Source organism: Notamacropus eugenii, chromosome 1 (genome assembly GCF_028372415.1).
Source record: "Notamacropus eugenii isolate mMacEug1 chromosome 1, mMacEug1.pri_v2, whole genome shotgun sequence".
Taxonomy (NCBI): Eukaryota; Metazoa; Chordata; class Mammalia; order Diprotodontia; family Macropodidae; genus Notamacropus; species Notamacropus eugenii.
The window spans coordinates 422,441,339-422,467,675 of record NC_092872.1 but is presented as its reverse complement, the minus strand read 5'-3'; the positions used below and the strand labels follow the sequence as shown (position 1 = coordinate 422,467,675).

At 40.5% G+C, this 26,337-nt stretch overlaps 1 protein-coding gene across 5 annotated transcripts in view; it reads right to left on the bottom strand.

Annotated features, from left to right (window-relative positions):
* The window catches only part of PTPRT (protein tyrosine phosphatase receptor type T), a 1,308,680-nt gene that overhangs the window by 170,131 nt on the left and 1,112,212 nt on the right, over positions 1 to 26,337 (bottom strand). For all 5 annotated transcript variants that reach the window (XM_072631465.1, XM_072631466.1, XM_072631467.1 and 2 more), the window contains one exon: positions 6,869 to 7,004. In XM_072631465.1, the coding sequence (XP_072487566.1) occupies positions 6,869 to 7,004 (136 nt within the window). The remainder of the gene's footprint in view (positions 1 to 6,868; positions 7,005 to 26,337) is intronic.

Below are 26,337 nucleotides of genomic sequence, written 5' to 3'. Positions count from 1 at the left end.
CAAGCCCCTTCAGTTTTGATGTTGCATGTTCTAAGGTCCTCTCTTTCTGTGACCTTCTCTGTTCTATGATCTAAGGTCTGCTTTTGCTCTAACATTCTGTAGTCTGTATTCTAAGTGACCTTCTGGTTCTGATCACTGGTGTTCTAAGAATCCATTTAGCTCTAACATTCCATGTTCTAAGTTCCATTCTTGCTCTGACAAATTATGCTCTACAAAGTAAATGCTCTTCCATCTCCAGCACCACACAGTTCTAATGGACCATCACTATAACTGCTGCTCATTTCTAGGACTCTTTCCCTGAACCTTTGTGACCAGGAGTATACTTATAGAAATGCCTTAGTTTGGTGAATGCTATCCTTTTCTCTCATATTTTCCAGTTTCATACCCTCTCTCTTTCTCTAACTGATTATACTGGTTTAATAGAATTTGTCACTGAGGAAAAATAACATCATTGTTTTTCCTACTGGGTCTCTAGCAATGTCACAGTGTTATTATGCGACTCTATTGGAAGCCAGCTCTTCCATGCTACTTAATGAGATAACTTTATTTGGGCTTCCTTGCCTGTAAGGCAAGCCTGCCTTTTACTAACTCCTTTGGGGCAAAGAGAAGATGACCTTCAAATAAGCTTTACCTCAAAAAAGACAACTAAGTTGCTTCTCCTAGGGTTTTGGGAACAAAAGAAATCTTTCTTATTTGTCGGGAAATGCATCCACAGACTCCACCATGTCCTTGAATCTCAGGGTAGGAAGGGCCACTGTAGGTCATCAAGTTCAAAACCTTCATTTGACAGGTGAGGAAACTGAAGTCTTTGCACCGTGAATTAGCGGCAGAGGTGGGACTGGAACCCAAATCCTCTGATTTGAGGTCCAGGGTTCATTAGTGACTAGTTAATTCAGTGTTCTGACTTTGGTTAGTATATTGCCTTTTGAACTTGGAAGGTTAGATTTTAACCTGAGATTGACCAGTTAAGCTGAATCCAGTTGACCATAAACATCAATAACCAAGATATCCCCCTATAGCCATACAGGGCTAGAACGGTATGCATTGCATTAAGAACAAGGGCAAAAAAATTACCAAAGAAAATCATCCATCTGTTTATCAAAAAAAAAAAAAAAATTTACTATTTTAGGTCTAACCAACTACATATATGCCAGGTACTACACTAGACCCTGGGGATACTGAGACACAAAAAAATCATGAAGAGTCTCTTCCTTAAGGCATTTACAACCACTTGGCAACAGTGGGAGAATGGGAATAAAATGCATGTAGCTAACTAAATACAAAATACCACAAATTAAATAAAATTGATTTACAGTGGGCAAAGCCCTATCACAGGGGTAGGGACTTTTGACCACACTTGAGGACCTAGAGGGCTACACATGGGCTCAAGGCCGCAGGTCCCCCACCCCTGCACTAGCAGATGGTGAGGATTAGGGGACCACTGCTGTAGGACTACATGCTTGAGTTGAGTCTTGAAAGAATCAAGGGCTATATCTGCTGAGAAGTTGAGCTGAAGGAGTACGTTCATTCCAAATATAGAAGAGACAGCTGTGTAAAGACTCTTCAAGCTGGCATTCAAGATATTTTTAAAATGGTACCCATCCTCCCTCTTTGGCCTTGTCTCCTATCCAATGATCTATTCCAAATAGTCCTTCAATAGGCCTCACTCTTTACCATCATGAAGGGGCTCTTACTGTTTTCTCACTTAGAAAGCCCTGTCTTACTATTGTTAAACCTCATTCCACCCTTCCTGTCCTGTAAGGCTCAGCTGAAGCCTAGTTTCCTTCAAAACACCTCTCCAACATCACCTGTTACAGGGAGCCTTTTCTGATTTCTCTTGGTTGCTAATGACTTCCTCAAAAAAAATCCTTTTTAAAAAAATTGCATTGCTTGTATACGTTGCCTTCTCCAGTAACAAACGTAACCTGTTGGAGGGTAAGAACTCTTTCATTTTTGTCTTTATACCCTAAGTGGACAGCACAGGGCCTGACAAAAAGAAGGCCTTTAATGAATACTTGCTGATTGGCTCCAAGAAGACTTCTGTGAATCTTCCTTTCAGGAAATGTTCTCTTCCTCCTTGTAATTCCCATAATACAATGTCTGTGCTTCACTTGTCATGTTCAGCCATATATTATGGTTATCTCTGTACCTGTCATCTCCTCAGGTAGAATTCAACCTTCTTGCAGGCAAGGGTCATGTCTTATTGATCACTATATGTCCTTCAGTACCTAGCACAGCTTCCTACATGGAGCAGGTGCTCAGGAAATGTTGGTGAGATTTCATTGAATACAAGAGGCCTTGACGATGCTGGGTGAGCAGAGCTTGCTTGCCACCTGTTTCTATACAGATTGTCTGTGGAGGGAGAAATCAGGCCACCACCCTGTTGGCAAATGTTTCTCCCAGAAATGTGTCCATTTTGCCAAACTTGTTAAAGTGGGGGCACACATAGGACTCTCAGCAGAGGGCAGACGACAGGATGTTTTCAGTTTTATCTGGAAAAATTATTTTTGCCAGATGGAGGCAAGAAAATGAGCATCCAAAGACGCAGTGCTAAGTGATTAAGCTTATACTGCCAATCCTGGATAACAAAACCACAGATGGGAACGTGCACCGACCTCCCAAAGAGACGCCCACACCCCAAACAGACATAGACATCCCAAATATGTGCAGACCCCAAACACAACTCTCTATACCCAAGGTACATACAGTTATGTCAGACACACGTGGTGATCCCAAACAGAACATCACCCCAGTCACAGAGATGAATGCAAATACACTGACCCCCAAACACAAATACATAGGATCACAGGATCCAGAGCTAGAAGGAATCTCAGAGGCCATTTTTTTTAACAGACTAGGAAACTGCAATTTAATGATTTGCCCAAGGTCACACATTTAGTAAAGAATGCTTTTGTAAACCTATATCCTGCAAACCTATAATCCAAGCACATAAAGGGAAAAGAGCCCTGGCTTTTGAATCAGAGAATCTGGGTGGGCTCAGATTCCATCTTTGATGCTTCCTACCTGCATGGCCTTGGCCATTTAATGTCTCTGGGTCCCAGTTTCCTCATCTGTAAAATATGGAGTCTGGGTCAGATATACTCTGAGGGTTCTTCTAGCTCTAGGGCTCCTGTCCTATGACTCATACCCCCTATTTATAAAGCTTCTACTGTGTGTCAGGCACAAGTATAGTACGGAACACTCTATCTCCCCAAATATATGCTGACTCTCCCCTAATATCCATTGATTGTCCCAAATATTTCAACTCCCTAGTCATACCTGCTACTCTAAACTCGTACATTCTAAAACACATACATGCTCCTACCCACACTCCAAAGAGCACTCCCAGAAACATACAGCTGTAACTCAGACCTCTTGACCTAACCCCACCTTGACACCCCAAACACATACTGATTCCCTCCAAACACGCACACATACACACACAAACACAAACACTGACAATTATACCCTAAATAAACACTTTAAAATAACTTTCTTCATTAAAATAAAAGTTGTTGCCAAATAATTTTATGACATCAGTTATGAGAAGGCCTTAAGCATTTGTAGCTTTTCTCTTATTGTGATAGAAATGAATAACTAAGAACTTTGACATTTCAAAGTTAGGGCAGAGTCAATAATACAAAGGAAACTTTTTTTTAAAAAAATAAATATACTAGAACATTCCTGTTCTGATGACACAAGATAACCATCCTGGATAACCACAGGCGTAGCTAATCAGTCACCTGCCTTTTTTTTTAAAAGCCTTTTAGAAGAGTAGATAAAATCTTGCCCAGTGGATCCCATTAACAAAGGACCCAACCAACGCATCACTTAGAAGCCCGAAAACAGCCAGAGGCAGGTCACACTGTTTAAAATGTTTGTTGGGTGACATATACCGTGACCAAACACTAGGGAAACACAGGGGCGCCTTCTGTATGGAGGTTGATTCCAACACTCAAATGGAGAAACGTAGCTGTTCAGTGCTTAGTACAGTGCCTGGCACATAGAAGGCACTTAATGTTTGCTGATGCACTGACTACCTGGGTCCACACAGATACAGCTGTGTGATCTTGGGAGTCAGCTCCTGCTTGACTGAACATCATTAGACACTCAGAGGTCCAAGGTCTCATTAATGTCAGAGAGAAAGTATCTCTCCTGAAGGTGATGAGTGACCAGGATTTTTTTTTTAACTCTAATTAGGTGAGCTGTATGTACTCTACTTTTCTTGGTTCAAAAGTGAAGATGTCAATGTTATTGTGATTAATTTCTATTTGTGTTTCTTTTGATTCTTACTTAGTCCCAAAGTATGTCAGGGGTTTGCCAAAGTGAAGTGTATTGAGCTTTTTGTAGAGATGCCAGATCTCGGCGCAGGGGAAGGAGGAGGAGAAGCTTGCGCTCTCCTCCTGGTCAATCCCCATGATGTCTGAGATATACAAATATAGCTTTGGAGAACATGTCAGACTCCAAAATATTCCCAGCCCCCGACCAGAGGCTGCTGTGACTGCTATGGGTTCCATAGAGTGGAGATGGGTTTGGGGGACGCAGCTCTCATGAGAAAATATTCAAGCAGCCCTGGGAAGGTACCCAGGACTTTAATTTAACTTCCTTTTGGTACATTGTGGGGAGTTGCACTCATGAGCTAACCAATTAGAACGCCTTGTAGAGATATTTCCCCAAGTTTTTGGAGGGAAAACTTGAACCAAGGAGCATAAGAACCACGAACAAACTCACTGTGTGACCATGGGCTAGTCACCTCATGTCTTTGGGCCTCAAGTTCCCCATTTATAAAGTGAGGATAAGAAAATTGTTGTGAAAAAAGTGTTTTGTAAACTTTAAAGAGCTATAGAAAAACAAATTGTTACTATGAAAGAAGAATGGAAGGAGAGGAAAGGGAAGAGAAGAAGAGGGAGGAGGAGAGGGAACAGATAGAACAAAACGACAATGAAATGAGAGAAAAGAGGGGGAGCAAAAAAGGATAAGGAGAAAAAATAGAATTTATAAAGCTGAAACTATGTACCAAGAACAGTGGTAAGGACTTTACAAATATCTCATTTGCTCCTCACAACAACCTCATAGTCAACCACTCACAACAAAATTATGATCCTCATTTTACTATTCAGAAAAACTGAGGAAGACAGAGGTCAAATAACACAGTCAAGGTCACACAGTGAGTGTCTGAGGCCAGATATGAATTCATGTATTCCTGACTCCAGGCCCAACTCTCTATTAGTGATTAGATCGATGCCACCCAATAAATGATTGACGTATTACTGTTCACTCTTGTGGTTAAAAAAAAATAAAGTCACACATTTCATTTGTCTTTGAGAATGACTTCAGAGTCCTCCACAGGCTCACAGACATGTACGACATTGGTTAGCCAGCTTTCCAAACGACCCAGATTGAGAGGATCACATACAAATCACCAATGATTATAGAACAGGTAATCTGAAGGCCTAATAAAAGTTTATATAATCCCCTTACCCTTTTTATGTTCACAGGGGAAGATGTCCCATTCCTCTCTTCCATTACAGTGAAGTGTAAGGGACTTGGGAGGATAGAATCATAAAATGTCAAAGCAGAAAGAGACCCTAGAGCTCAGCAGTTAGTCAAATGTCCTTATTTTGTAGAGAAGAAAAACAAGATATTGAGAGACCAAATGGCCAGACTGGTCTGATGAAGCCAGCAAACAGCAGAGCTGAGATCCTGTCCTGAGTTCTTCCATTATCCCACAAAGGCTTCCACTGAATGGTGGAATGGTAGCGTTACTCATCATATAGCCTTTAGGTAGGTTATTTTATTTCTCTGAACTACTATTTGTGCCATAAATATCATTTATCTGGCATAGGTAATAGTTTTCTTGGTCTCTTTTTTCCTTCCCCTTTCCTCAGAGCCAAGAACTCATGTTTTATTTCATTTTGTATGATATAAATAGAAACTCGAGCTATGATTTCATCTTTACAGGAAGTTCCTGTGGTGAGGGCTCCTTCCACCAACACAAGTTGGCACCCTCTCTGCAAGTTATGGTCTTAGAGAGTTGCCTAAATCACTGAGAAGGTAAATGACTTGCCCAGGGTCATCCAGCCAGTTTGTCAGAAGAAAAATTGAACCTAGGGCATCTCTCTATCCACTAGTCACGCTGCTTATCACTTCAATTAATATCTGCTATTAATAGTTTTCTCAGTCAAAACCAAATAGCTGCAGGCCCAGATCAATGATCTGGGTGACCATTCTTGAGGCTTTGCCAAGAAAGCTCTTATCTTCAGTCTTGGGCTCTGTGGTCTCCAGAGCAACTGAAACCACAAGCCAATTATATGGAACATCCAAAAGCACAACTTGTCTGTCACCTTGAGCAAGTCACTTTTCTTCTTTGGAATCTTTTTGTTTACCGGCAAAATGAGAGGTGTGGAGCAGATGATCTTCCTAAGGTCCCCCTTGAGCTCTAAATTCTACGATCCAGAGATTGTGTGGTGATCTGATCAACTTACCTATAATCATTGACTATGCTTGCTAGAAAAATGATCCAATTGATGTGAGTCAGTGGGAGGTGGATTTTGGCTTGAATGAAAAAATATGAAATGAAAGTGAAAAAAAAAAAACAACCAAACTTCCTAATAGTCAGTGCTGTCTGATGAAATGAGATGTCCTATGAGGTAACAAACTCTAATCACGGCAAGTCTTCAAGCAGAGGCTGAACCAACACTTGTAGGGTAAGCTTGCAGAAGAGATTCATTCCTTGGACAAGGGCTTGTAACAGATGGGTCCCATGGTCCCTAACTGCTCTGAGTTCTCAGATTCATGAACCAAATGGCTGTCTGAGCAGAGCCAAGTAGAAATGAGCTGTCTGATCCCTAATTATCAGGAAACTTACCTTCTCTTGATTGTGAGCATGGCTCCCAGGAGGATAATGACAAACATCAGGAGTCCAGCAATCACTCCGGCCATTTTCACTGTATTGTCCACCTGTTTCTCGGGTTCCACAGCATTGGAATTCTGTGTGGATGCTCCTTCAGAGGAGGGGAGGGGGAAAGACAGACAGTTTGTAAAGAATGTTCATGAGTGATAGTGCAAGCATCTCGAAATATACCAAGACAAATATATTTGACACTCTAGAATGGACAAAACAATTTATCTGGCTTAGCTTGTTGTCCCTCCAAAGAAATCTCCCCTAAATGCTCTCCAAGACTAGCCTAGAGCAGAGTTTTGGGCCATATATGGCCCACAACATTCCTAAGTATGGTTCAAACCAGATTAAAATGTCATTGTAAAATATTGACAAAATAAGTAAAAATACAATAAAACAGATAATGTTATATTTTAAAACTAAGTTAACATGGCCAGTACATGAGCAGGAGTCCCTATGTACAGTTTAGTGGACCCTGTTTCTATTTGAGTTTGATCTCACTAGACTAGAGGATATTGATCTCACTACAGGAAAATATCTAATATTCTATGGGGATCAACTCCTGGGCAGTAGTGTGGGGACTTGGTTTGTAATTTAAATGAAGGAGCAATATATCTATCTCTAAATATATGCACTTGACTCTACTACCACTAAGTTTTGTGATTGTGGCCAAATTACTTTACCTTTCTGAGCATCAGTTTTACTATCTGTAAAATGGAGATGACACTAATACTTGACCTGATTCCTACATAATAGTGTCATAAAAATTGAATGAGAAAGTCTTTTGAAAATCTTGCAAAAGTATGGTGCCACTCTTGTTACCATTGCTATTATTACTGTCATTTAATTTAATTTTGACTCAGATCTCTGATTTCATTGGAGCCATAGACTCCTGGTGAGGTGATGACCACCATTGTATAGTGGTAACTAATATGCAGTTTATGGTCTTAGAGAGTTTTCTAACAACATTAATATGTTAGCCAACTTGCCTAAGGTCTAGGCGAAATGTTTCTGGGATGGGTCTTGAACCTAATCTTCTTGAATCTGAAGTCAGTTCTCTAATCCCTATGTCATATTGCCTCTGGGGGTTGGTAAGCATATAGAAGCAGCATAGAATACTGGGTAGAGTGCTAGGTTTAGAGGGCAGCAAAGATCTGGATTCAAATTCTGCCCTTGACATTTGCTAGCTGTATGACCCTGGACAAGTCACTTGACGATAGGTGTGTTTTGGGTAACTTTCTCAGATGCAATAAGCTATAGTTAAGTTTGAGCTGCATTAGTGGAGGGAGTTCACATAGAGATAATACTCTCACTGATGAAATCCTAGATCTCTCACATACATAGGTATAATGCACATGTTTCTTGTCATAGAACCATAATTTGTATTTTTTGCCCAGGAATATAGGCCAACTGATGTAGTATGAAAAGCACTGGGATTAGGGATTGAGAGACCAAGCTCTGTCCTCCAGGCTCTGCCAGGAATTAGGTATGCTCCCTAGCAAGAAACCTCTGTTTGCTCCTCTGTAAAATGGGAATGAAGTGGGACTAGATGACCTCTATGGTCCCTTTCAGCCTTAATGTTTTATGATTCTATGATTTTAACTAGAAAGAAACATAAAACTGGTAGACTTGGGCTAACAGATTGAGAAATACTATGGGATCTGACAAAATCATCTATACTCATTGTTAGTATTCTTCAAGCTCTGTGACTTACAAGGAAACATCTGAGAAGCCCTTCCCTTTCCTAAATGGAGCTTGGACAAAGCCCTGGGAGTGTGGACACAACTACTGACCAGAGGGATGCAACTTGGCATGAGGCAGCTAGGTGGTACAGAGAAGAAAGGACTGAGCTTAGGAAGCTCTGCGTCCAAATTCAGCCTCATACACTTACTGGATGAATGATTCTGGGCAGGTTACTTGACTTCTCTCTGCCTCAGGTTCCTCAACTGTAAAATGGTGATAAGAATACCTATCTCCCAGAACTGTTGTGAGGTCCAAATGAGATATTTGTAAAGCACTTAGCACACTGTCTGGCACAGAGTAAATGCTAAATAAATTCTCATTTCATTTCTTTCTTCCTTCCCTGGTGGTCAGATCAACGGGAGCTAAATCTCTTTGGACTCAACCCCAGGAACAAAGACAAGAAAGCAGCTATGATCTGTGCTCCAATGGAATTCTTTCCAAAGACCATCAGAAATCCCTTTTCTTCTAACTCACCTTGGCACTTACTTAAACTGTAGCCTGAACTTAAAATAGAATTCTGGGCTCATCCCTGGACAAAGGGTTTCAGATGGTTGCGTGCTGTCAGCCCCATTATTCACTAGCTGGGTGACCTTGGGGAAGTTGTCAACCAGCGTAGGCTTAGTTTCCTTCACTGGCAAAATGGCTCAGCTTGAGTAAACAGCTTAGGAGCTTCAGGAAACTATTTAGTGTATCTTAGACTGCTGGTCTTGACGACTAGGACACCAAATAGAGGTCTGTTATAAGTGTGCGTATAAATAAGATGATTATTATTATAGGGGTGGTGGCAGTGGTTGAATCAATGGTACAAGTTTTCATTTCTGGTCACTACGAAAAATGGCCTATCTCCCCCTTAGAAATGCAGGTAGGGACCCACTGGCGAATCTCTTTCCTGAGTTGCAGTGCTAGTCATTGGGAGTTTTAGCTGAACTTGGGGCTTTTAATCTCTTTTTCATACAAAGCAACAAATAGATTCCTCATTCTGATGCTAGAAGCAGAAATTCGTGGCTGATTTACTTTGATTTGTTCTCAATTTCTGCTTCCTATATTCACAAACTGTATTACTGTATTACTCACAAAGCCTTGATATGAAGCTAAATGATAAATGGAGAATGTGCCTTAACCCCATTCTTCACTGATGGGATATCTAACGACTTTTGTCCCAAGGCAGGATATGGTATGTATGAACCCTTTCGAAAGTAATCAAGTTTAGGGCTGGCTTGTTTATGTTTGCCATTGCTATGAAAAAGCTGTGTGATAGTTAGGTAGTGCAGTAGACAGAACACCCAGCATGGAGTCAGGAAGATTGAAGTTCAAATTTGACCTCAGACATTTAGTGGGCATATCACTTTTTTTTTTTTTCCCCTTCTTTTTTTTTTTTTTTTTGACCCAAGAAGATGTGAGGTTTTTTTTTGTTGTTGTTGTTTTTGTTGTTTTTTTTACATTTAACATTATTTTCACAACATTTTGGGTTACAAATTTTCTCCCCTTTTATCCCCTCCCCCCCTAGACCCAAGCATTCTAATTGCCCCTATGACCAATCTGCTCTCTCTTCTATCCTCCCTCTCTGCCCTTGTCTCCATCTTCTCTTTTGTCCTGTAGGGCCAGATAGCTTTCTTTACCCCTTAACCTGTATTTCTTATTTCCTAGTGGTAAGAACATTACAGTTAATCCTAACACTTTGAGTTCCAACTTCTTTAGCTCCCTCCCTCTCCACCCCTTCCCTTTAGAGGACAAGCAATTCAATATAGGCCAAATCTGTGTAGTTTTGCACATGATTTCCACAATAGTTGTGTTGTATAGGACCAACTATATTTCCCTCCATCCTATCCTGTCCCCCATTACTTCTATTCTCTTATGATCCTTTCCCTCCCCATGAGTGTTGACCTCGGATTGCATTCTCCTCCCCATGCCCTCCCCTCTATCATCCCCCCCACCCTGCTTGTGCCCTTGTCCCTCACTCTCCTGTATTGTGAGATAGGTTTTCCTATCAAAGTGAGTATGCATTTTATTCTTTCCTTTAGTGGAATGTGATGAGAGTAGACCTCATGTTTTTCTCTCACCTCCCCTCTTTATCCCTCCACTAATGAGTCTTTTGCTTGCCTCTTTTATGAGAGATAATTTGCCCCATTCAATTTCTCCCTTTCTCCTCTCAATATTTCTCTCTCACTGCTTGATTTCATTTTTTTTTTTAAGATATGATCCCATCCTCTTCAATTCACTCTGTGCACTCTGTCTCTATGTATGTGTGCGTGTGTGCATGTGTGTGTGTGTACTCCCACCCAGTACCCAGATACTGAAATGTTTCAAGAGTTACAAATATTGTCTTTCCATGTAGTGGGCATATCACTTAACCTCTGTTTACCTTAGTTTTCTCATCTGTAAGATGGGGATGATAATAGTATTGACCTCCCAGGGTTGTCGTAAAAATCGAATGAGAAAATAATTATAAAGTGCTTAGCACAGTGCCTGGTACAAAGTAAGCCCTACATAAATGCGGCATGAGTGGTAAGAACACTGGACTTATAGTCAAGAAATCTAGGTTCAAGGCATGTTCTGCCATTTGCTAGCTGTGTGGCCTTGGCCACACTTCTTAATCGTGCTAAGCCTCTGGTAACTTCTTTGTAGGGAGAAAAATTAGGTAGTTGGATTTAGGGAAGCATTTGTACTTCTGTTTGAACATGTTCCAGTAGGCTAGGAATTCACTTTCAATGACATTAAAAAAAAAAACTTGATTCCTGAAAAAAAAAAAAGGAAATATCCTATTTATCCGTCCTGAGCTCTACCTAGCTCTACCTAGAAGCCAATACAAGGTCCAACCCTCTATCCACCGTGCCTGGGACGCTAAAGTCCCTTCTTGTTTTAATGCTCTGTGATATACTGCCTCCACTACATCTATTACCTCTGCCTCCTCCTTACAGAGACTACACCCCTGAAATCACCCTGGGCTCTATCAGTGGCCTCTTAGAGAATCTTGCTAGAACTAGGCTTTCATGATGCTTGAAGACTTTCCCCGCAGATTCCATCCTGTTCCTTTCCTTCTCCCCTTTATGTGTAGTCTTCTCCTGTTAGAATACAAACTTCACAAGTGTAGAGATTGTCTGACTTTCTTGTATCTATGTTCATGGTTCTTAGCACAGCACCTGTCACATGGTAACTATCTAATAAATGCTGTCGGTTTAGTGGATATAGTAGTTCCAGAGGCTTATGAGCATCTACTATTATCCAATGCAGTTTTTTTTCCCCTGGCATGTGAATGGAAGGGCAGGGATAATTTCCAAAACAGCATCTTGAACTTCACTAATGTAGAAATGGTTTTCTATCAACCTTACATCTGTTTGACTTAATAGAATTAATACAAAAGAACTAGCAGCAAGGGAATAATAATTCATTCTTGGGTGCTGTCACTGGCTACTGTCCTGGTCTTCAGCTTTAAGTTCAGAGAATATTCCCTGTAAATGTGAGCAATAAAAAATAGGAGTCATAGATAAAGAACCTTTAATTGCAATTGATAAAATCAAGCAAATCTCCTTGCATGCATACTTCACTGGCTGGTGATAATTATTGAAAGGAAAGTAAAGAAATCAGCTGTCAGAGACAAACTGCCTTAAGTAAAGCTTTTGGAGACCCACAGTCAACTGTCCCTTAACCAAGGACATATGATCTCACATGGCTTAACTGAAGCAAATCTTGCTTCCAGGTTGGACAGTTCACCCATAATCTACTTAATTACCTCCTTTGTAGATATTCCTCTTTCTTTCCATTTTTACTTTTCTGTTGTACCTAGTAGGGCAGATCACTGGAATCTAAGTACCAAGTTATCACCATCTAGCCTTCACAGGAGATTTCAAGGACAACAGCTCTGCTTAAGACGATGCTTTGTATAGGTTGCTGGGAGGAGCTGGGTAGAGCTCAGGATGGATAAACTAGATATAGCCATTTTATTTTTCCAGGAATCAGGTCTTTTTAAAAAATTTTATTGGAAGTGAAATCCCAGACTAGTGGCCACACATTAAAAAAGGAGTATAAAAGTTACCCCCAAATCCAAATGATTGGGGATTATCTTTGTGAACTGTCTGTACTTCTGCTTTATCATAGCACCAAAGGTAATGGTGAGGAAGGAAGGAGGTTGGATAAATGACCTCTGAGGTTCCTTCTAGCTTTAAATCTTTGATCTTGTAAACCAGGTCCTCTTTCTTGTCTTGTAATTGAGGTAACCAAGATCTCTTTAAAATGGGAATGACATTTATGAATTATTTGAAAATACTTTGGCTACTCAAGCAAAAGTTTCCACTCCTAGCGCTGACTTGAAATTTAAACAGCTATATTTACCAGTATATGTCTTTACTAAGTAAATTTAATGAGATTTAAAAATGGTGTTTCTGTAAATTGGATGATCTTAAATGAACCAGATATCTATTTAGCACAACTTTATGTACTAGAATTCTGTTGAAATGAAAATCATACTCCATTCCTTTAAAAAAATGATATGTTCCGTAAGTCTGGCTTTTTGGGTAAAAGATCTCTTAAGGTATTTTGGAGCTCTCTCAAGTCAGTACCATATATCTCAAAGTAAAATTCTTGACTGCTGCTAATAAGGAAAGCTTTTTCAGTTCATTGTCTACTGGTGAGCTGGGTTTGTGGCTACTGTTCATCTATTCTCAGTGAGAATCTCTCACTCCATGGTTCCCTGGGGCCAGGGCTCAGTCAGGTGACAGGACTTGGGGCTCTGAGGTTGACCTTGGGGCTCAATACACGATCAGTGTGGGTCAGAGTTTAGAGCTACTCAGTCTGAAACTAGGTCTCAGATTAGGGGCATAGCAATAAACAACAACTGGACATTTATTTAACACTTTAAGGTTTGCAAAACTCATTACCTGCATTATTTTGCTAAATAACCTTGTGAAATTGAGGCTCTTATTATCCCCATTTTACAGATGAGGAAATTGAGGATTAGAGAAGTGATTTACCCAGTGTCACACAAATAGCAAATACCTGAAGTAACATCCTGTCTCCAAATCTAATGCTCTATGGATGCCGTGCTGCTTCTCTGAATTAAGGTTCAATCTAGAGTATAGATTTCAAAGTCAGAATGTGGCCAGGGTTTAGAGGGTCAGCCTGGGGCAAGGTGAGGGCTTAACTACTGAGTTAGGATCAGGATTCATTCTATCTATGTCTGGGGTAAGGTTTCAAGTTTCAGACCAGAATCAGGGGTCAGCCTAGGTGCTAGAATTCAGTCCATGATGAGGATTTGGGGGTTATTTTGAGTCCAGGGTTGAATGTTTACTTTACAGCTAAAATAAGCACTCAGTCTAAAATCAGGATTAAGAATTTATCATTGGTCAGGGTAAAGAGAGTCAGGTTATAGAAAGGGGTTAGTGAATAGTTAGAAACTAAGTGATGTCCCCCTCGCCAATGGATCAAGCCCCTGACCTTGTCCTCAATAACATGCAATTATGAGATGATCACAGAGAGTCCTTTGTCTATGCCCTGCCTAACATAGGTGGTGCTGATTATAATAATAACATTCATAACAATTAAAGTAATTGCCGACAATTCTTAGAAATGATTATGCCACAAACATTCCTAATTATGCTGACTCATTAAATTAGTAAAGTACTAGAGGGCAGTGACACCATTGTTGTTATAAAACGGATGAGAGATTCTTGCCAGGAGTCCTTCTTCCTGCCTCCCTTCTTTCAATCTATCACACCCTTGACTCAGGCTGAATCTGTTTGGCTGGTGGAAAATTTAGAGAATATTGAACAAATGCATGACTACTGCCTAAAAATCTCAGCGGAGAGAAACCCTAAATCTTTTCTCACAGGAATTTGCCTTATTTTCACATCTTCATGGTTTCTTGTAGACAGTGAATCTAAATCTTCCTTGTATAAGACAAGGAAAAGCTCCCCAGGCAGGCTTTGGGGGCCAAGGATGGGGGGGGGGGGAGTGGCACAGAAACATTATTGTTGTTTCAGAGGAGGGATCCCCTTCTGCCAAGGCCAACATGTTCCTTTGGTTTCATCCCCTCCTTTCTCCTTCAAGAACTTCCTCATGTGTCATTTCTCAATCCTTCTCCATCTAATTCCTCTTTTCCGTTCCCCTAGAAATTTCTTCACATCTACTTAATCCTTTAATAAACCTTTGCTGGTTTCTGTCACTCCCTCAGTTCTATGTCTCTCTTCTCTTTCATTTCTAAATTGCCTTTAATTTTCATGTGTATTAATTGCTTCCATGTCTTTACCATTTCTCAATACAGTCTTATTTGTTGTTGAGTCACGTCTGACTCTGTGACCTCATGGATGACATTTTCCTGACAAAGATACTGGGATGATTTTCTGTTTCCTTCTCCAGCTCATTTTATAGATGAGGAAACCAAAGCAAATAAGGTTAAGTGACTTTCCCATGCTCAAATATTTAGGAAGTGTCTGAGGCTGGATTTGAATTCAGATCTTTCTAAATCCAGACTCAGCATTCTATTCACTGAGCCACCAAGCTACCTCCTCCAATCCTATTACTTAACTGAAAATGCTCTCTCCAGAGTTTCCAGCCACTTCCTACTTGCTCAATCCAATGACCTTTTCTCACTCCTCATCCTTCTTGACCTCTCTCCCTCTGTCTCTCCTTCTGTCTCTCTCTCCTTCTGTCTCTCTCTCCCCCTGTCTCTCTCTCCCTCTGTCTCTGTCTCTGTCTCTCTCTCTGTCTCTCTGTCTCTGTCTCTCTGTCTCTGTCTCTCTCTGTCTCTCTGTCTCTGTCTCTGTCTCTCTCTCTCTGTCTGTCTGTCTGTCTGTCTCTCTCTCTCTCTCTCTCTCTCTCTCTCTCTCTCTCTCTCTCTCTCTCTCTCTCTCTCTGAAGCTTCCAGTAGTATTGACAAGCCTTGAAGCCATGGTACCATGCTCCCAACTTTTTCTGATGTAAGACTTTCTAAAAGTGGATGTCCTAAAGCGAAGAACTTTTCAAATGTAGAATGAACTGCTTTAGGAAGTAGTTTCTTTCTCATCAATGGAAGTTCTTAAGCCAAGGTTCCATGAACTTGCAGCAGGGATGCAATTAAGAGTATTCTCATTCAAGCCTCAGCTGGACTGGATGCTCTGTGAAGTCCTGTTCACATCTCCGGTTCTGTGACTTTATGGCTGTGTGACTGCTTATTGCTATTACCAGCATTACTGTTATTATTAATGTTAGGGAGGGAGAAGGGCAATGAAAAGGGGGACAAGGAAAAGAAAAGTGATAAAGAAGAGGAGAAATGGGAATAGGAGAAGGAGGAGAACAACAGCGATAGTAAGTATCACCACCACCATAGGAGAAAAGCTCTAGTGAGGCAGGTTTTGTCTTGATGTAAAGAATTACCTAATTTCAGAGTCATCCAAATGATTTAATGGATCCCCTCAGGAGGCTCTCTATCACTTCAAACAGAGATCAGAGGAACAACTGTCAAGAATTTTGTAATTTATAGATAGGTGGGACTACAAGGCTTCTGAGGATCATTCCAACTTAAAAGATTCTATGCAATTCTGAGCTGTTTGAAGGGGGAAGAAGGAAAGTCCAGAGTATGAAGGAGGAGATGAGTGGGAAGGGAGGGGAGAGGATACTACATGAAAGAGTCTAGCAGGTGTCTCTAAAAAACAAAGGAATCAGGTATCATGGAGGGGATGGAAGAACTCTAAAGAAATCTGCAGGACAATGAGAGTAGTTGCACAGAGCACCAAGGGAGGTCAAGGGATACTGAAGGTACAAAGAAATTTTGGAGTGAAAAGACATAAGGAAGTTAGAAGCACACTGAGGCAGTGTAGACATACTGAGGGGAGGATAGAGAAACACTGAAGACAACCTCATCTACTTTTCCCTCACTCCTGCCTCATTTCAGAGAGTTTATGGTGATCTCCTAGAGAGCTGAAATGGGTGGATCAGCCATAGGGGGCTTGCTGTCCCCTTTTCAAAACCGTTCATGAGAACTGGACAGTTCATCCATTCTGGATGTTATTTCTTATCCCTCTATCACCACAAGGTGTTTCTAAATCCTATCCAATTTACTCTCTATAAATATGGCCTTGGAGAGACAATTGTATTACCTCTGAAAGGAGGTCTAGGAAGGGGCAGGCAGAGTAAATAGTTGCCTAGATCTGGTAGCTTCCAGCCAAATTACACTTATGAAGCAAGCATGCCTCTGTAGGTCCAGGAAGCAGAAAGCACAATCTATAAAAGGGATTAGTGCGAGCAGGGAGCAAAGTCAGTGGGAGAACCAGGGTAAATACACAGCAAGGAGCTAAGATTAGTGCTACTAAACTGAGCAAGGATAATGAAAACCACAATAAGAGAGTCATTGATTGCTGAGATTCCAGCCAAATCCACCATGAAAACATTTTCTTTATTCTCACCCTTTCCCCCTCCTTCCTTTTTTTTGGAAAAAGAAACATTGAATTTCCAGTAAGAGCAGATCTATATCCTCAGGACTAAGGAATCTATTAGGGACACTTGGAGAAAAAGGACAGGTTTTAATATTGGTATAAGAGCACAGAGGGTGGTCAGAAAGGATCACTAGAGTTCCCATAGTAACTGTCAGTTTGGGGGAGGGGGGGGAGTGGAAGAGGGGAAATGACCTTAAAGCAAGACACCAGTAGCTCAAGTGCTAACCTGAGCAGTGGGTGCAAAGAGGCAGAGGGAAGATAAAGGGCACAACTTGTTATGTTGGGTGATGCCAGTCTACGTTTCCCAATTTGTCCCCCTTTTCTTCCTTCCATATACTCTATGCTCCAGTCCAATGGGCTGCTCTTTGCCTGGAATGTCATTTATATTTGCCTACTGAATTTTGACCCATCTTCTATTGTTCAACTCAAATACCATCTGTTCCAGAAAGCTTACCTTAACCCCGCTGTCAGTAAGGACTTTTCTCCTAAAATCTAGACTATTAAAACAATTTTGAAATGAATTTGTTGTTCAATATTATTTCATTATCTATTTTTGCCTCATTGTCACCACTTGATAGGAAAATCTTTTAGAGAAAGGATTTTATATATGTGTATATATATATATACACACATATGTATATATAATATATACATATACACATGTGTATGTATATATTACATACATATATATTTTACTGAGTTTTACATCTTTTTTATTGCTAAGGATTATAGGATGATAGATTTTTGACTAGAAAGGAACTTAAAGCTCACTAGTCCAGCTTAGTCTTTATTTTATAGATGAAGAAACTGAGGCACATAGAGGTTAAAGAGACTGCTCAAGGACACATGTAGCAAGTCAGTAGAACTTGGATTTGAACACATTTTAGTACAGTACTCTACATATGGTAGGTGCTTAGTAAATGATTTCCATTGAGATGTTACATTTATGATTTATCATGATTATAATATATTTTATATTGAGATGTTAGTCAATATAGCTTCTAAGAGTCATAAGGAGCCTTAGAAAACATTTAGTTTTGTATGATAATTTTTACAATGTCAAAGATGAGGTACAGAGATAGGAAAGGACCATTCCAAAATCAGAGGAAAGCTAAGATCAGAATTGTTCCTTCCTGATTCCCAGTCCAGGGCTGCTCCCACCCATTCTCATCTGTATTTGAAGGTGAAAATGCAAATGGGGAGGAGAGGAAACAAAATCCTCATGAACTGGCAGCTTCAGGTCCCCTCTTAACCTTTCCCTAAACGTTTTTTTCTCTCATAGCACATGTAAACCTCCTGCCATGTGACACTTGTACACAGCATCCCCAAGGAGATTTAAAATCCTAATATATTAACAATAATTCTGTCGACTCCTGAATATGGGCTCATTCAAAAACCTATTTAGAGAAAACGGCAGCCATAATGTATTAATAGCCTTGGGTTTGTCATGCTTTGGATGCTCTAGTTAAGGACCTTCATGATGATAATATATTGGTGCCAACCTTTTAAGTACTATGGAGAAATGTGGTTCAGGGTCTACCTTTGAAGACTTATACAATAGCATTCATAAAGATGGCCTGGGATTAGATGTGGTTTGGGAATTTCTTACTTTTCCATGCACAGTCTACTGTGATGACTGGGATTTAGGACTCAGAAGACTCTGTGGTCAGAGGAGGATTTTGATGTTGACCTGAACCAGCCTACTGAAGAAAATCTGCCAGTCTGTATGTTGGGCCTCAGGAGATGTGATGCACACTACAACTTCTCTATCAGATTTCATCCTTTCTCCTCCCTTCTCCTCCTACCTTTTCATCTTATCTTCCTCTGTGCCCCATTTCTCTCTGTCATCTTTATAGTCCTAGCTCCTGGGTATTTTCACAAGGCAAACATGATCATTTCATCCGTAATTCCAGGCCCAGTGGTATTACATATTATAGAGTGTGGCATCTGACACTACAGTAGTCTTAGGGATAAGAAGAACTACAGGGTTACACTTATATGCAACAAAATCTTGGTAAATCAGTTTGGGAAAAAGGAAGGGAGCAAGAGAGAGATTTTTAATAGGGAGCAATGAACATCCTTCATAGGCATTGGAAATCTGAAATGGATGTTCCACATATGCCCAGCCTAATTTGAATTTCTTGATATTAATGAGATTCAGGGTTCTAGAATGCTCCTAGTCAGAGGCAGATTTTCCTGCTGATTTGGATTAAGTTTTCTGCCATCCACTCCTAACTACAGCCTGCTGGGTCACAGGATTTAGAAGTGAGAGAACTCAAGAGATTATCTCATCCAACCTCCTAACATTATAGATGAGGAAACTGAGGTTTAGAGGGAGTGAAGTGACTCATAGGATCAAAGATCATAGGATCACATATACCAATTTGTAAGAGATCTTAGAATTATTCATAAAATACAACATTATAATTTTACAGAGGAGGAAACAGAGGCACACAGAGTGAAATGGCATGCCTAAGATCATGAAAGTCGTAAGTTTTAGAGTCAGGATTTGAAGTCAGGTCCTCTGACTCAAAAATCCACTGGTCTACACCATTGGTGTCAAATTCAAATAGAAGTGGGTTCTTGAAACCAAATATCAGAAATAAACATTATGTATGGTCTGTTGTATTTTCATTTATTTTGTTAAACATGTCCCAATTGCATTTCAATCTAGTTCAGGCCAGCACTTGGGAGTTTTGGCACAGACTCTGAGAGTTTGCCACTACTGCCCTATACCATGCTATCTAAAAGGGGTATAATGCTTACTGTAAACTCAGCTAAAAAACAGCTAGGGGGAGGATCACATGATTGATAAGCTAATTAGAGTTAGAGCAGGGGTCTTTTTGATCTGGGTTTCCTAAACTATATGAAACTATTCTATAGCTGTACCATGGACAATTCCAGAAAGTATGAGAAGAGGTAGGGATTGAGGAGACCAAGGAAGCGTTAGGTGCTTAAGTTTATTGGTTTAACAAGTTAGGACCTTTAGTAGTAAACGTTTTTCAGACCAGTAAACATTCACTGCTGCCAGTTTGCCACAGGCTGGGGAAAAGATGTTCTATGGTAAAAGGCTAATTAACTAGCCCACTGGGACACTAGGAGCTCCCTGAGCACCAACACATCTTAGCTCTTGGCTGAACAAACAAGCATGCTCTCAGTGATAGAATCTCTCTGTCTGCCTCTCCTTCCCCCCCAAATTGGCTTTGAAATGAAAGAAAGGGCTGGTGCTTACATCTTGAAATATCCATCGGTAAGAAATGTGTGGTTTGTATTTATATTGGTCATTATTACCACCAGGGGATACACATTTTTAAACTACACCTTTAGAAGGGGACAGCCTGTAAAAAAGAATAATTCCTGGGCATCTAACCCATAAAAATAATGTGGAGATGCACTTGGAAATAAATAGAATAGAATGAAATAAACCTGTCAAAAGAATAATATTCAAAGCAATCAAAAGGAGGAAAATGGTAAGGACTAATAGACATGTTGTAGAATTACATCTGTGTTTTGTTTTTAATATCATCTGCTGATCTAACCTAAATACAGTCCAGAAAACAATGGGAACCATGCAAATGATGAGTCATAAATAGGATTCTGAAAAGAAACATTTCTGTGCGATCAGGTCCTATGCATAATGGGTCTTTTGAGCGCCTGCTTGACATTGTCATCTACAGCGCCATGTCTGGAACATGTCACTTGGCCCTTGAAGAACAGAGCCCTTCAACTATATTGTATCAGAAACTGACAATGGCTAGGTCCTTGCTCAGCAGTCTAAGGACTATTGACCCTAAAAGGCTTTGTTTTGGCCTTGTACAGATGATACCACTTCCCATTCTCAGTCCCACTTCCACATTCCCCATGGCTCTGTTATGTAAGTAGGCCCATGACTATAGTACAGCAGGGTTCCCCAGATGGCAACTACTTTCATGAAGTCTTGAAATGTAGGGTATGTGTGTGTGTGTGTGCGTGTATGCGTGAGTGTGCGTGTGTATGTGTAATTGGCCTCTTTAGACTGATGAGGTAGGAAGGAAACCTGAAAATAAAGTACTGGAAGGGGAAGGAAAGTGCTACTCCCTTTGCTCTTGGGAGGGGCAAGAAAATCATGAAATGTGGATGGGACAAAAGTGGGGTATGATTGGGGAAATTGTCCTGGATCTTTCAAGAAAGGTTTTGAGATATACTCAGTTTCCTAGTTGAAAAGCCTTGAAAAAAATATAGTCATTCCAGACTTGTCTGCAAGAAGTATTCAAATTTCCATCCCTCAATCATCCACAGCCATGGGGAATCTAATCATGACACGAGGGCTGCTTAGTATAGGAAGGTGGGACCTTTGAACAGAAGTGAACATTCTGAACTTGGTCATGATGCTAAAACTGGTTTGGAATAAAGGGTCAGGTTAACATGATATCTGAAATGTGTGTTCAGATTTGAACACAAAGCCAAGAATCTAAATCAAGGGTAACATGGCAAACCTTCCCTTGCAACTCATAGTGAGGAGCTTTAAGGTCCTGTTCAGTTTACATACATAAAAAACCAGAGTCAGACAAAGTACATTTAGAGAAAATACTGCTTTCCCCACAAAAGGCAGGACAACTATGGAACTATTCTAGCTTCTGCTCATACGCCAGACAAGTAGAAACCAAGAGAGAGGGGCCCCAGGCAGCTGATTATCAAGTTCCCTCCCCTGGCCTGATAGTCACCTGTGCTCAGGCGGTAGAATGGAGTCCCCGTGGTCACCTGTTGCCTACCCATTACTGCTAACAACAAGGAAACCAGTTCCCGGACAGCATGCATAAGAGAAGAAAAGAAATAAGGAAAAATAAAAATGTGCCTGGTCATGATCAAAACGGCAATTATTTTTTTCCTTTGAAAATCTTACAATTAAAAAGTAAAAGAATACCAAGGTGTTATTAGAAAGCATGGATGAACACAGTCTCCATATCAGGTAGCGCTTGCAATCCAATAAGTGGCCCTGGGAAATACGAATGGCAAGCAAACATTCTTGGTCCCAAACTACCACTCTCTCCAATAAGGTGCCAGTATACACCCAGAGGTGGCTGTGCCAAGAGGAGACATTGTTAATGTCAGAAGAATGGATCAAAGTGAAATAAATGATTAAAGAAACTGATATAAATGGCATTCAAGCCCCTAAGCGGAAAGGCTAACAAACAGTTTGGGTTAGAACTGTGTAACACGTCACAAGAGCCTAGGAAAAGCCAAATGTTACAGGGAACAGAGAGTGCCATGGAAAACATACAAAGGGGGCTCACATGAGGATTTGGAGCTTTTGGGGGTTCCTTCCCTCCCTCCTCCCCATCTCAGGTTGCAAGAGGAGGCAGTTTGTCTGTGGAGAGACACTGTGGAAAACAACATTTTGAACACACAGAACATAAGCCCAGCTAAAAAAGTAGGTGCTTGGTATACTAAAGCATACCATGAAGTATGGAAAGACCTTAGAAGCTGGACAACACAAAGGAGAACTTTCTGATTGGCTAATTTATTATCATTACAAAGAGAAGCAGTAATGCTCTGGACAAATAGACAACCTGATGGCTTTTTAGTGGGATTAAGGCATTTGGGGGCCTGGAGCATTTTGGAATTAAGGATGGGAGAGGTGTCTCATGCTATAGATGATAAGTAATAAAAAGCTAAGAAAATCAAAATATGATATTTCGATAATGGAATTTAATGTTTCCATGTAGGTCTAAGTTAAGTAGTAATGGGTTAATGCTATGAAATAGACAAGCAAGCCTGATCTCTAAGGACCCTTTCAACTCTAATAACTCACATCAGCTCAACACCAAGGAATAAAAGTGGAGCTTGCAGCAGGTAGTTCAGGCACCACCACAATCAGGAAAAAGGTGGAGCTGACTTTAACTAAACCATGATGCCCCAATACCACTGGGGTTGGCATAGGGCACAAAGATTAAAAGAAGGACAATCAGTGCCTGCTGGTTATATAGGTTGGAAGTTATTGGGGAACCTTTGGAAGAAATTTTGTCGTTTGCATTCAGACAACTATTCAGACCCAAGTTCCCAAGAAAGATCTCAATAAAAGGTGGGGCTGCATTATAAAGAATGTACAGGAGACTTCTCTAGGGGTGTATCTTTCCTATTGTAATGAACAAGAAAGAGGCCACGGGAGCTGTGTATTTATCTGCATTGTTAGTACCCTTAGATGCCTATTCTTGCATACTGCAGCTAACTTTGATACTTCTTTGGTGGCTGGAGACAGCCCTTTGGTAGAGATTAGCCTGTAATGATAAGGCCTTTCTAGTAGTCTAGGCCAGAGGTATCAAACGCATGGCCCAAGTTACAAACCAAATAAGATTAAAGTGTAATTGGGAAATATATAACAAAGTAAATAAAAATATAATACAACATAGATAATGTTAATATGTAGTTTTCTGAGTCAATATGTGGCTCACAGAGATGTGGCCCTCATTTCTATTTGAGTGTGTCCCCACTGGCTTATATGATATGTTTGAGACTATACTTCTTAGGGATGTGTGCAACATGTCACATCCTACTGGCACCTTGGTCTATTTATTGCTACCTCTTTTTAAGTACAGCATACTCTCCCAATATATGCTGTAGATTTGGGAAAATCATATAAGAAATCTGGACAAGATCAAAAGCCTAATTCATTTCTTGTAACACAACAGAGGCAAAATCTGCCCTAATTAGTCCATTTCTCCAGCCCACAGATCAGAGACCCCAGAGACATAAAGCCTAGTACAAGAGCTTCACACAAGGTGATGGTTCCTTATTATTCTTATGGGGTAGGAGGAGTATGACAGCATAAATTACTTTGCCTTTCTATTTAATTCTTTACAAAATAACTATCCTTTAAAGATAAATTCCCAGATGACATACACTCCCTGCCTTTTGTACAGAATGACTTTGGAATACGTCCCTATATTTCCTGAATAACTAAAAGCCTTAGGCTCTCCCCAATACCCAGCACAGGATTATCTTAGGATACTGCTTGCCTTTCTTAGTTCTCTAGTAGCCTTGAATTTAACATTCAGCTCTTCATAGAGGGACCTTTTAATAGATGAGGGGTGTGTGTGTGTGTGTGTGTGTGTGTGTGTGTGTGTGTGTGTGTGTGTGTGTGTGTGTGTGTGTGTGAAACTAAGAGGAACTCTGCTCATGATTTCATGAGGGTCCATATTTTTTTTCCCCAGTGACTAGGCTCAATTTTCAAATCAAATCAGACACCTTTCCCAACTCCTGCATATAAGCTCCATATGAGACTCAAGATTCTAGCTTTACTGTCATTTGCTTCTGCCACTCTTGAAAGAGGTTCTGCTCTCTGAGGGTGGTGGGCAATTTGCCCATGCCAGTGTTCTATACTGCCCTTACTTCATAAGCTGGAGAGGGAAGAGCTCTGACTTTCTGGCAAGAAATGACCAGAGGATTGCCACAGGAGGTATAGATACCAAACAAGAAGTTAACACTTGGATTTTGCAGAGAACAAAATTCTTCCCACAGCTACTTAGTCATTTCCTTCCTTGTGGTCCTAGCTCCAGAGATAGATGCAAAGCCCAAACTCGTCAAACCTAACAATTTACTGGGGCTTTGCTGTGTCTGGATTCCTGCATGGTTCAGGGCTTTGGGATGAGCATGAGCCTCAAGAGCCTCAGCTAAACCTATCTGTGAATTACACCACCTTGGGGCTAGAGAACTTGTCTTCATGAAGAATGACTCTAAAGTTATGCTTTAGATCCTGTTCTAGTCTTTGGTCAGTACTGCCTGTCCTTTGCGCCCCTTCTATTCAGCTCTTTCATCTCATCTTGAGATCATACAGTAGTTGACTCCTTGTCTATTTGTCTTCTGACTATTCTCTCTGGCTCTCTGTCAGTCCTTCAGATTTAATGTCAGTCTTGCTTTGCACAACTATAGTTAACCCTTCTCTTCTAGCCCTACCGATCAGGACAATAGCTAATAAACATTGCTGCCCCTTGCCTTTGGGTCCTAACCCCTCAGGTGATTTCTATTAATTTCTATTGAGATTCTCTCAAACCAGAATCATAGCTTCTAGATTTAGAAGAAACCATAGAGGTTATTTAGTTCAACTTTTCTCAATTTAGGATTATGTAAGGATTTGCCCAACTCATCACAGTAAGAGGCAAAGTGAAAATTTGAATAATAATAAGCATACTAATAATAGCTAGCATTTATACTGTGATTTAAGGTTTGCAAAGCACTTTATGTGTATTATCTCACTTGATCCTCACCACAATTCTCTAAGGTAGGTTCTATTGTTAGCCCCATTTTACAGATGAAAAAATTGAGGCTGACAGAGGTTAAATGACTTGTCCACTGTCAGACAGCTAGGAAATGTCTGAGCCGTACTTAAACTCGGGTCTTCCTGACTCTAAGTCCAACAGTCCATCTACTGTGCCACCTAGAGTTGAAGCTAGACATCCTGAGAGAAAAGTAAGGGCTCTTTCCAATTCGGTAGCTTCCCTTAGTCACATCACCCGCCATCTTGGTTAGCATAGTCTATTTTGCTCACAAGTCAACCACTTTACTTAGGAGAGGACATTTTTGTCCTTTGGCTCAAGTAGAATCCTGAGAAAGGCTCTCTTTTTGGCCCGTTTCCCACTATGACTATTCTGATAGCAAAGCTCCAGCAGATTTGAATTTTTGCTTAGAGAGGAATCTGGGTGGTTCTGAGATTGGCAGATGTGAATGAGATATTTTGGTCTGCCCTGCCTTCTAGATAGGAATTTCCATGAAGGGGACATTTATAAAGAGTACAGGAATATAATAGGTGAAATGGTGCTGGTTTGAGTACTTTTAGCATTGGGGATTCCATGTTTTGCCATTCCCAGAAATGCTAGTCACAACAGCCAAGAATAGACCTCTTAGAGCAAAGCAATAGATCAGCAATTTTCCCTCAGCCTTTTTGGGAAGGGTAATGAGCCTAACTGGTTGGAGAGTTTGTTGGATAATGCAATATGTTCTAGAGAAACATGTGTGTATGCTCTCCAACATCCGCTTGATCATGAGGTCCTTACTCAAACCATGTATGCAGGATGAAGTTTTACCAATAAAAAATAAGCAGTGGTTAGAAGAAAGAGGGAGAAAAGGTCAACATCTTAAGGAACTGATAAATTTCTTCCATAGATGTTTTCTGAACTATTCATGTCTATGAATAATCATGCCAAAAGGGCTATCTGGTCCATCTGATGGGACTTTCCCCTCAGAGTCATATTCACTTTAAGTGGTCATAAGCCAAAAGGGCACCACAGTGTAAATGGCTATAATCGGAAAGCC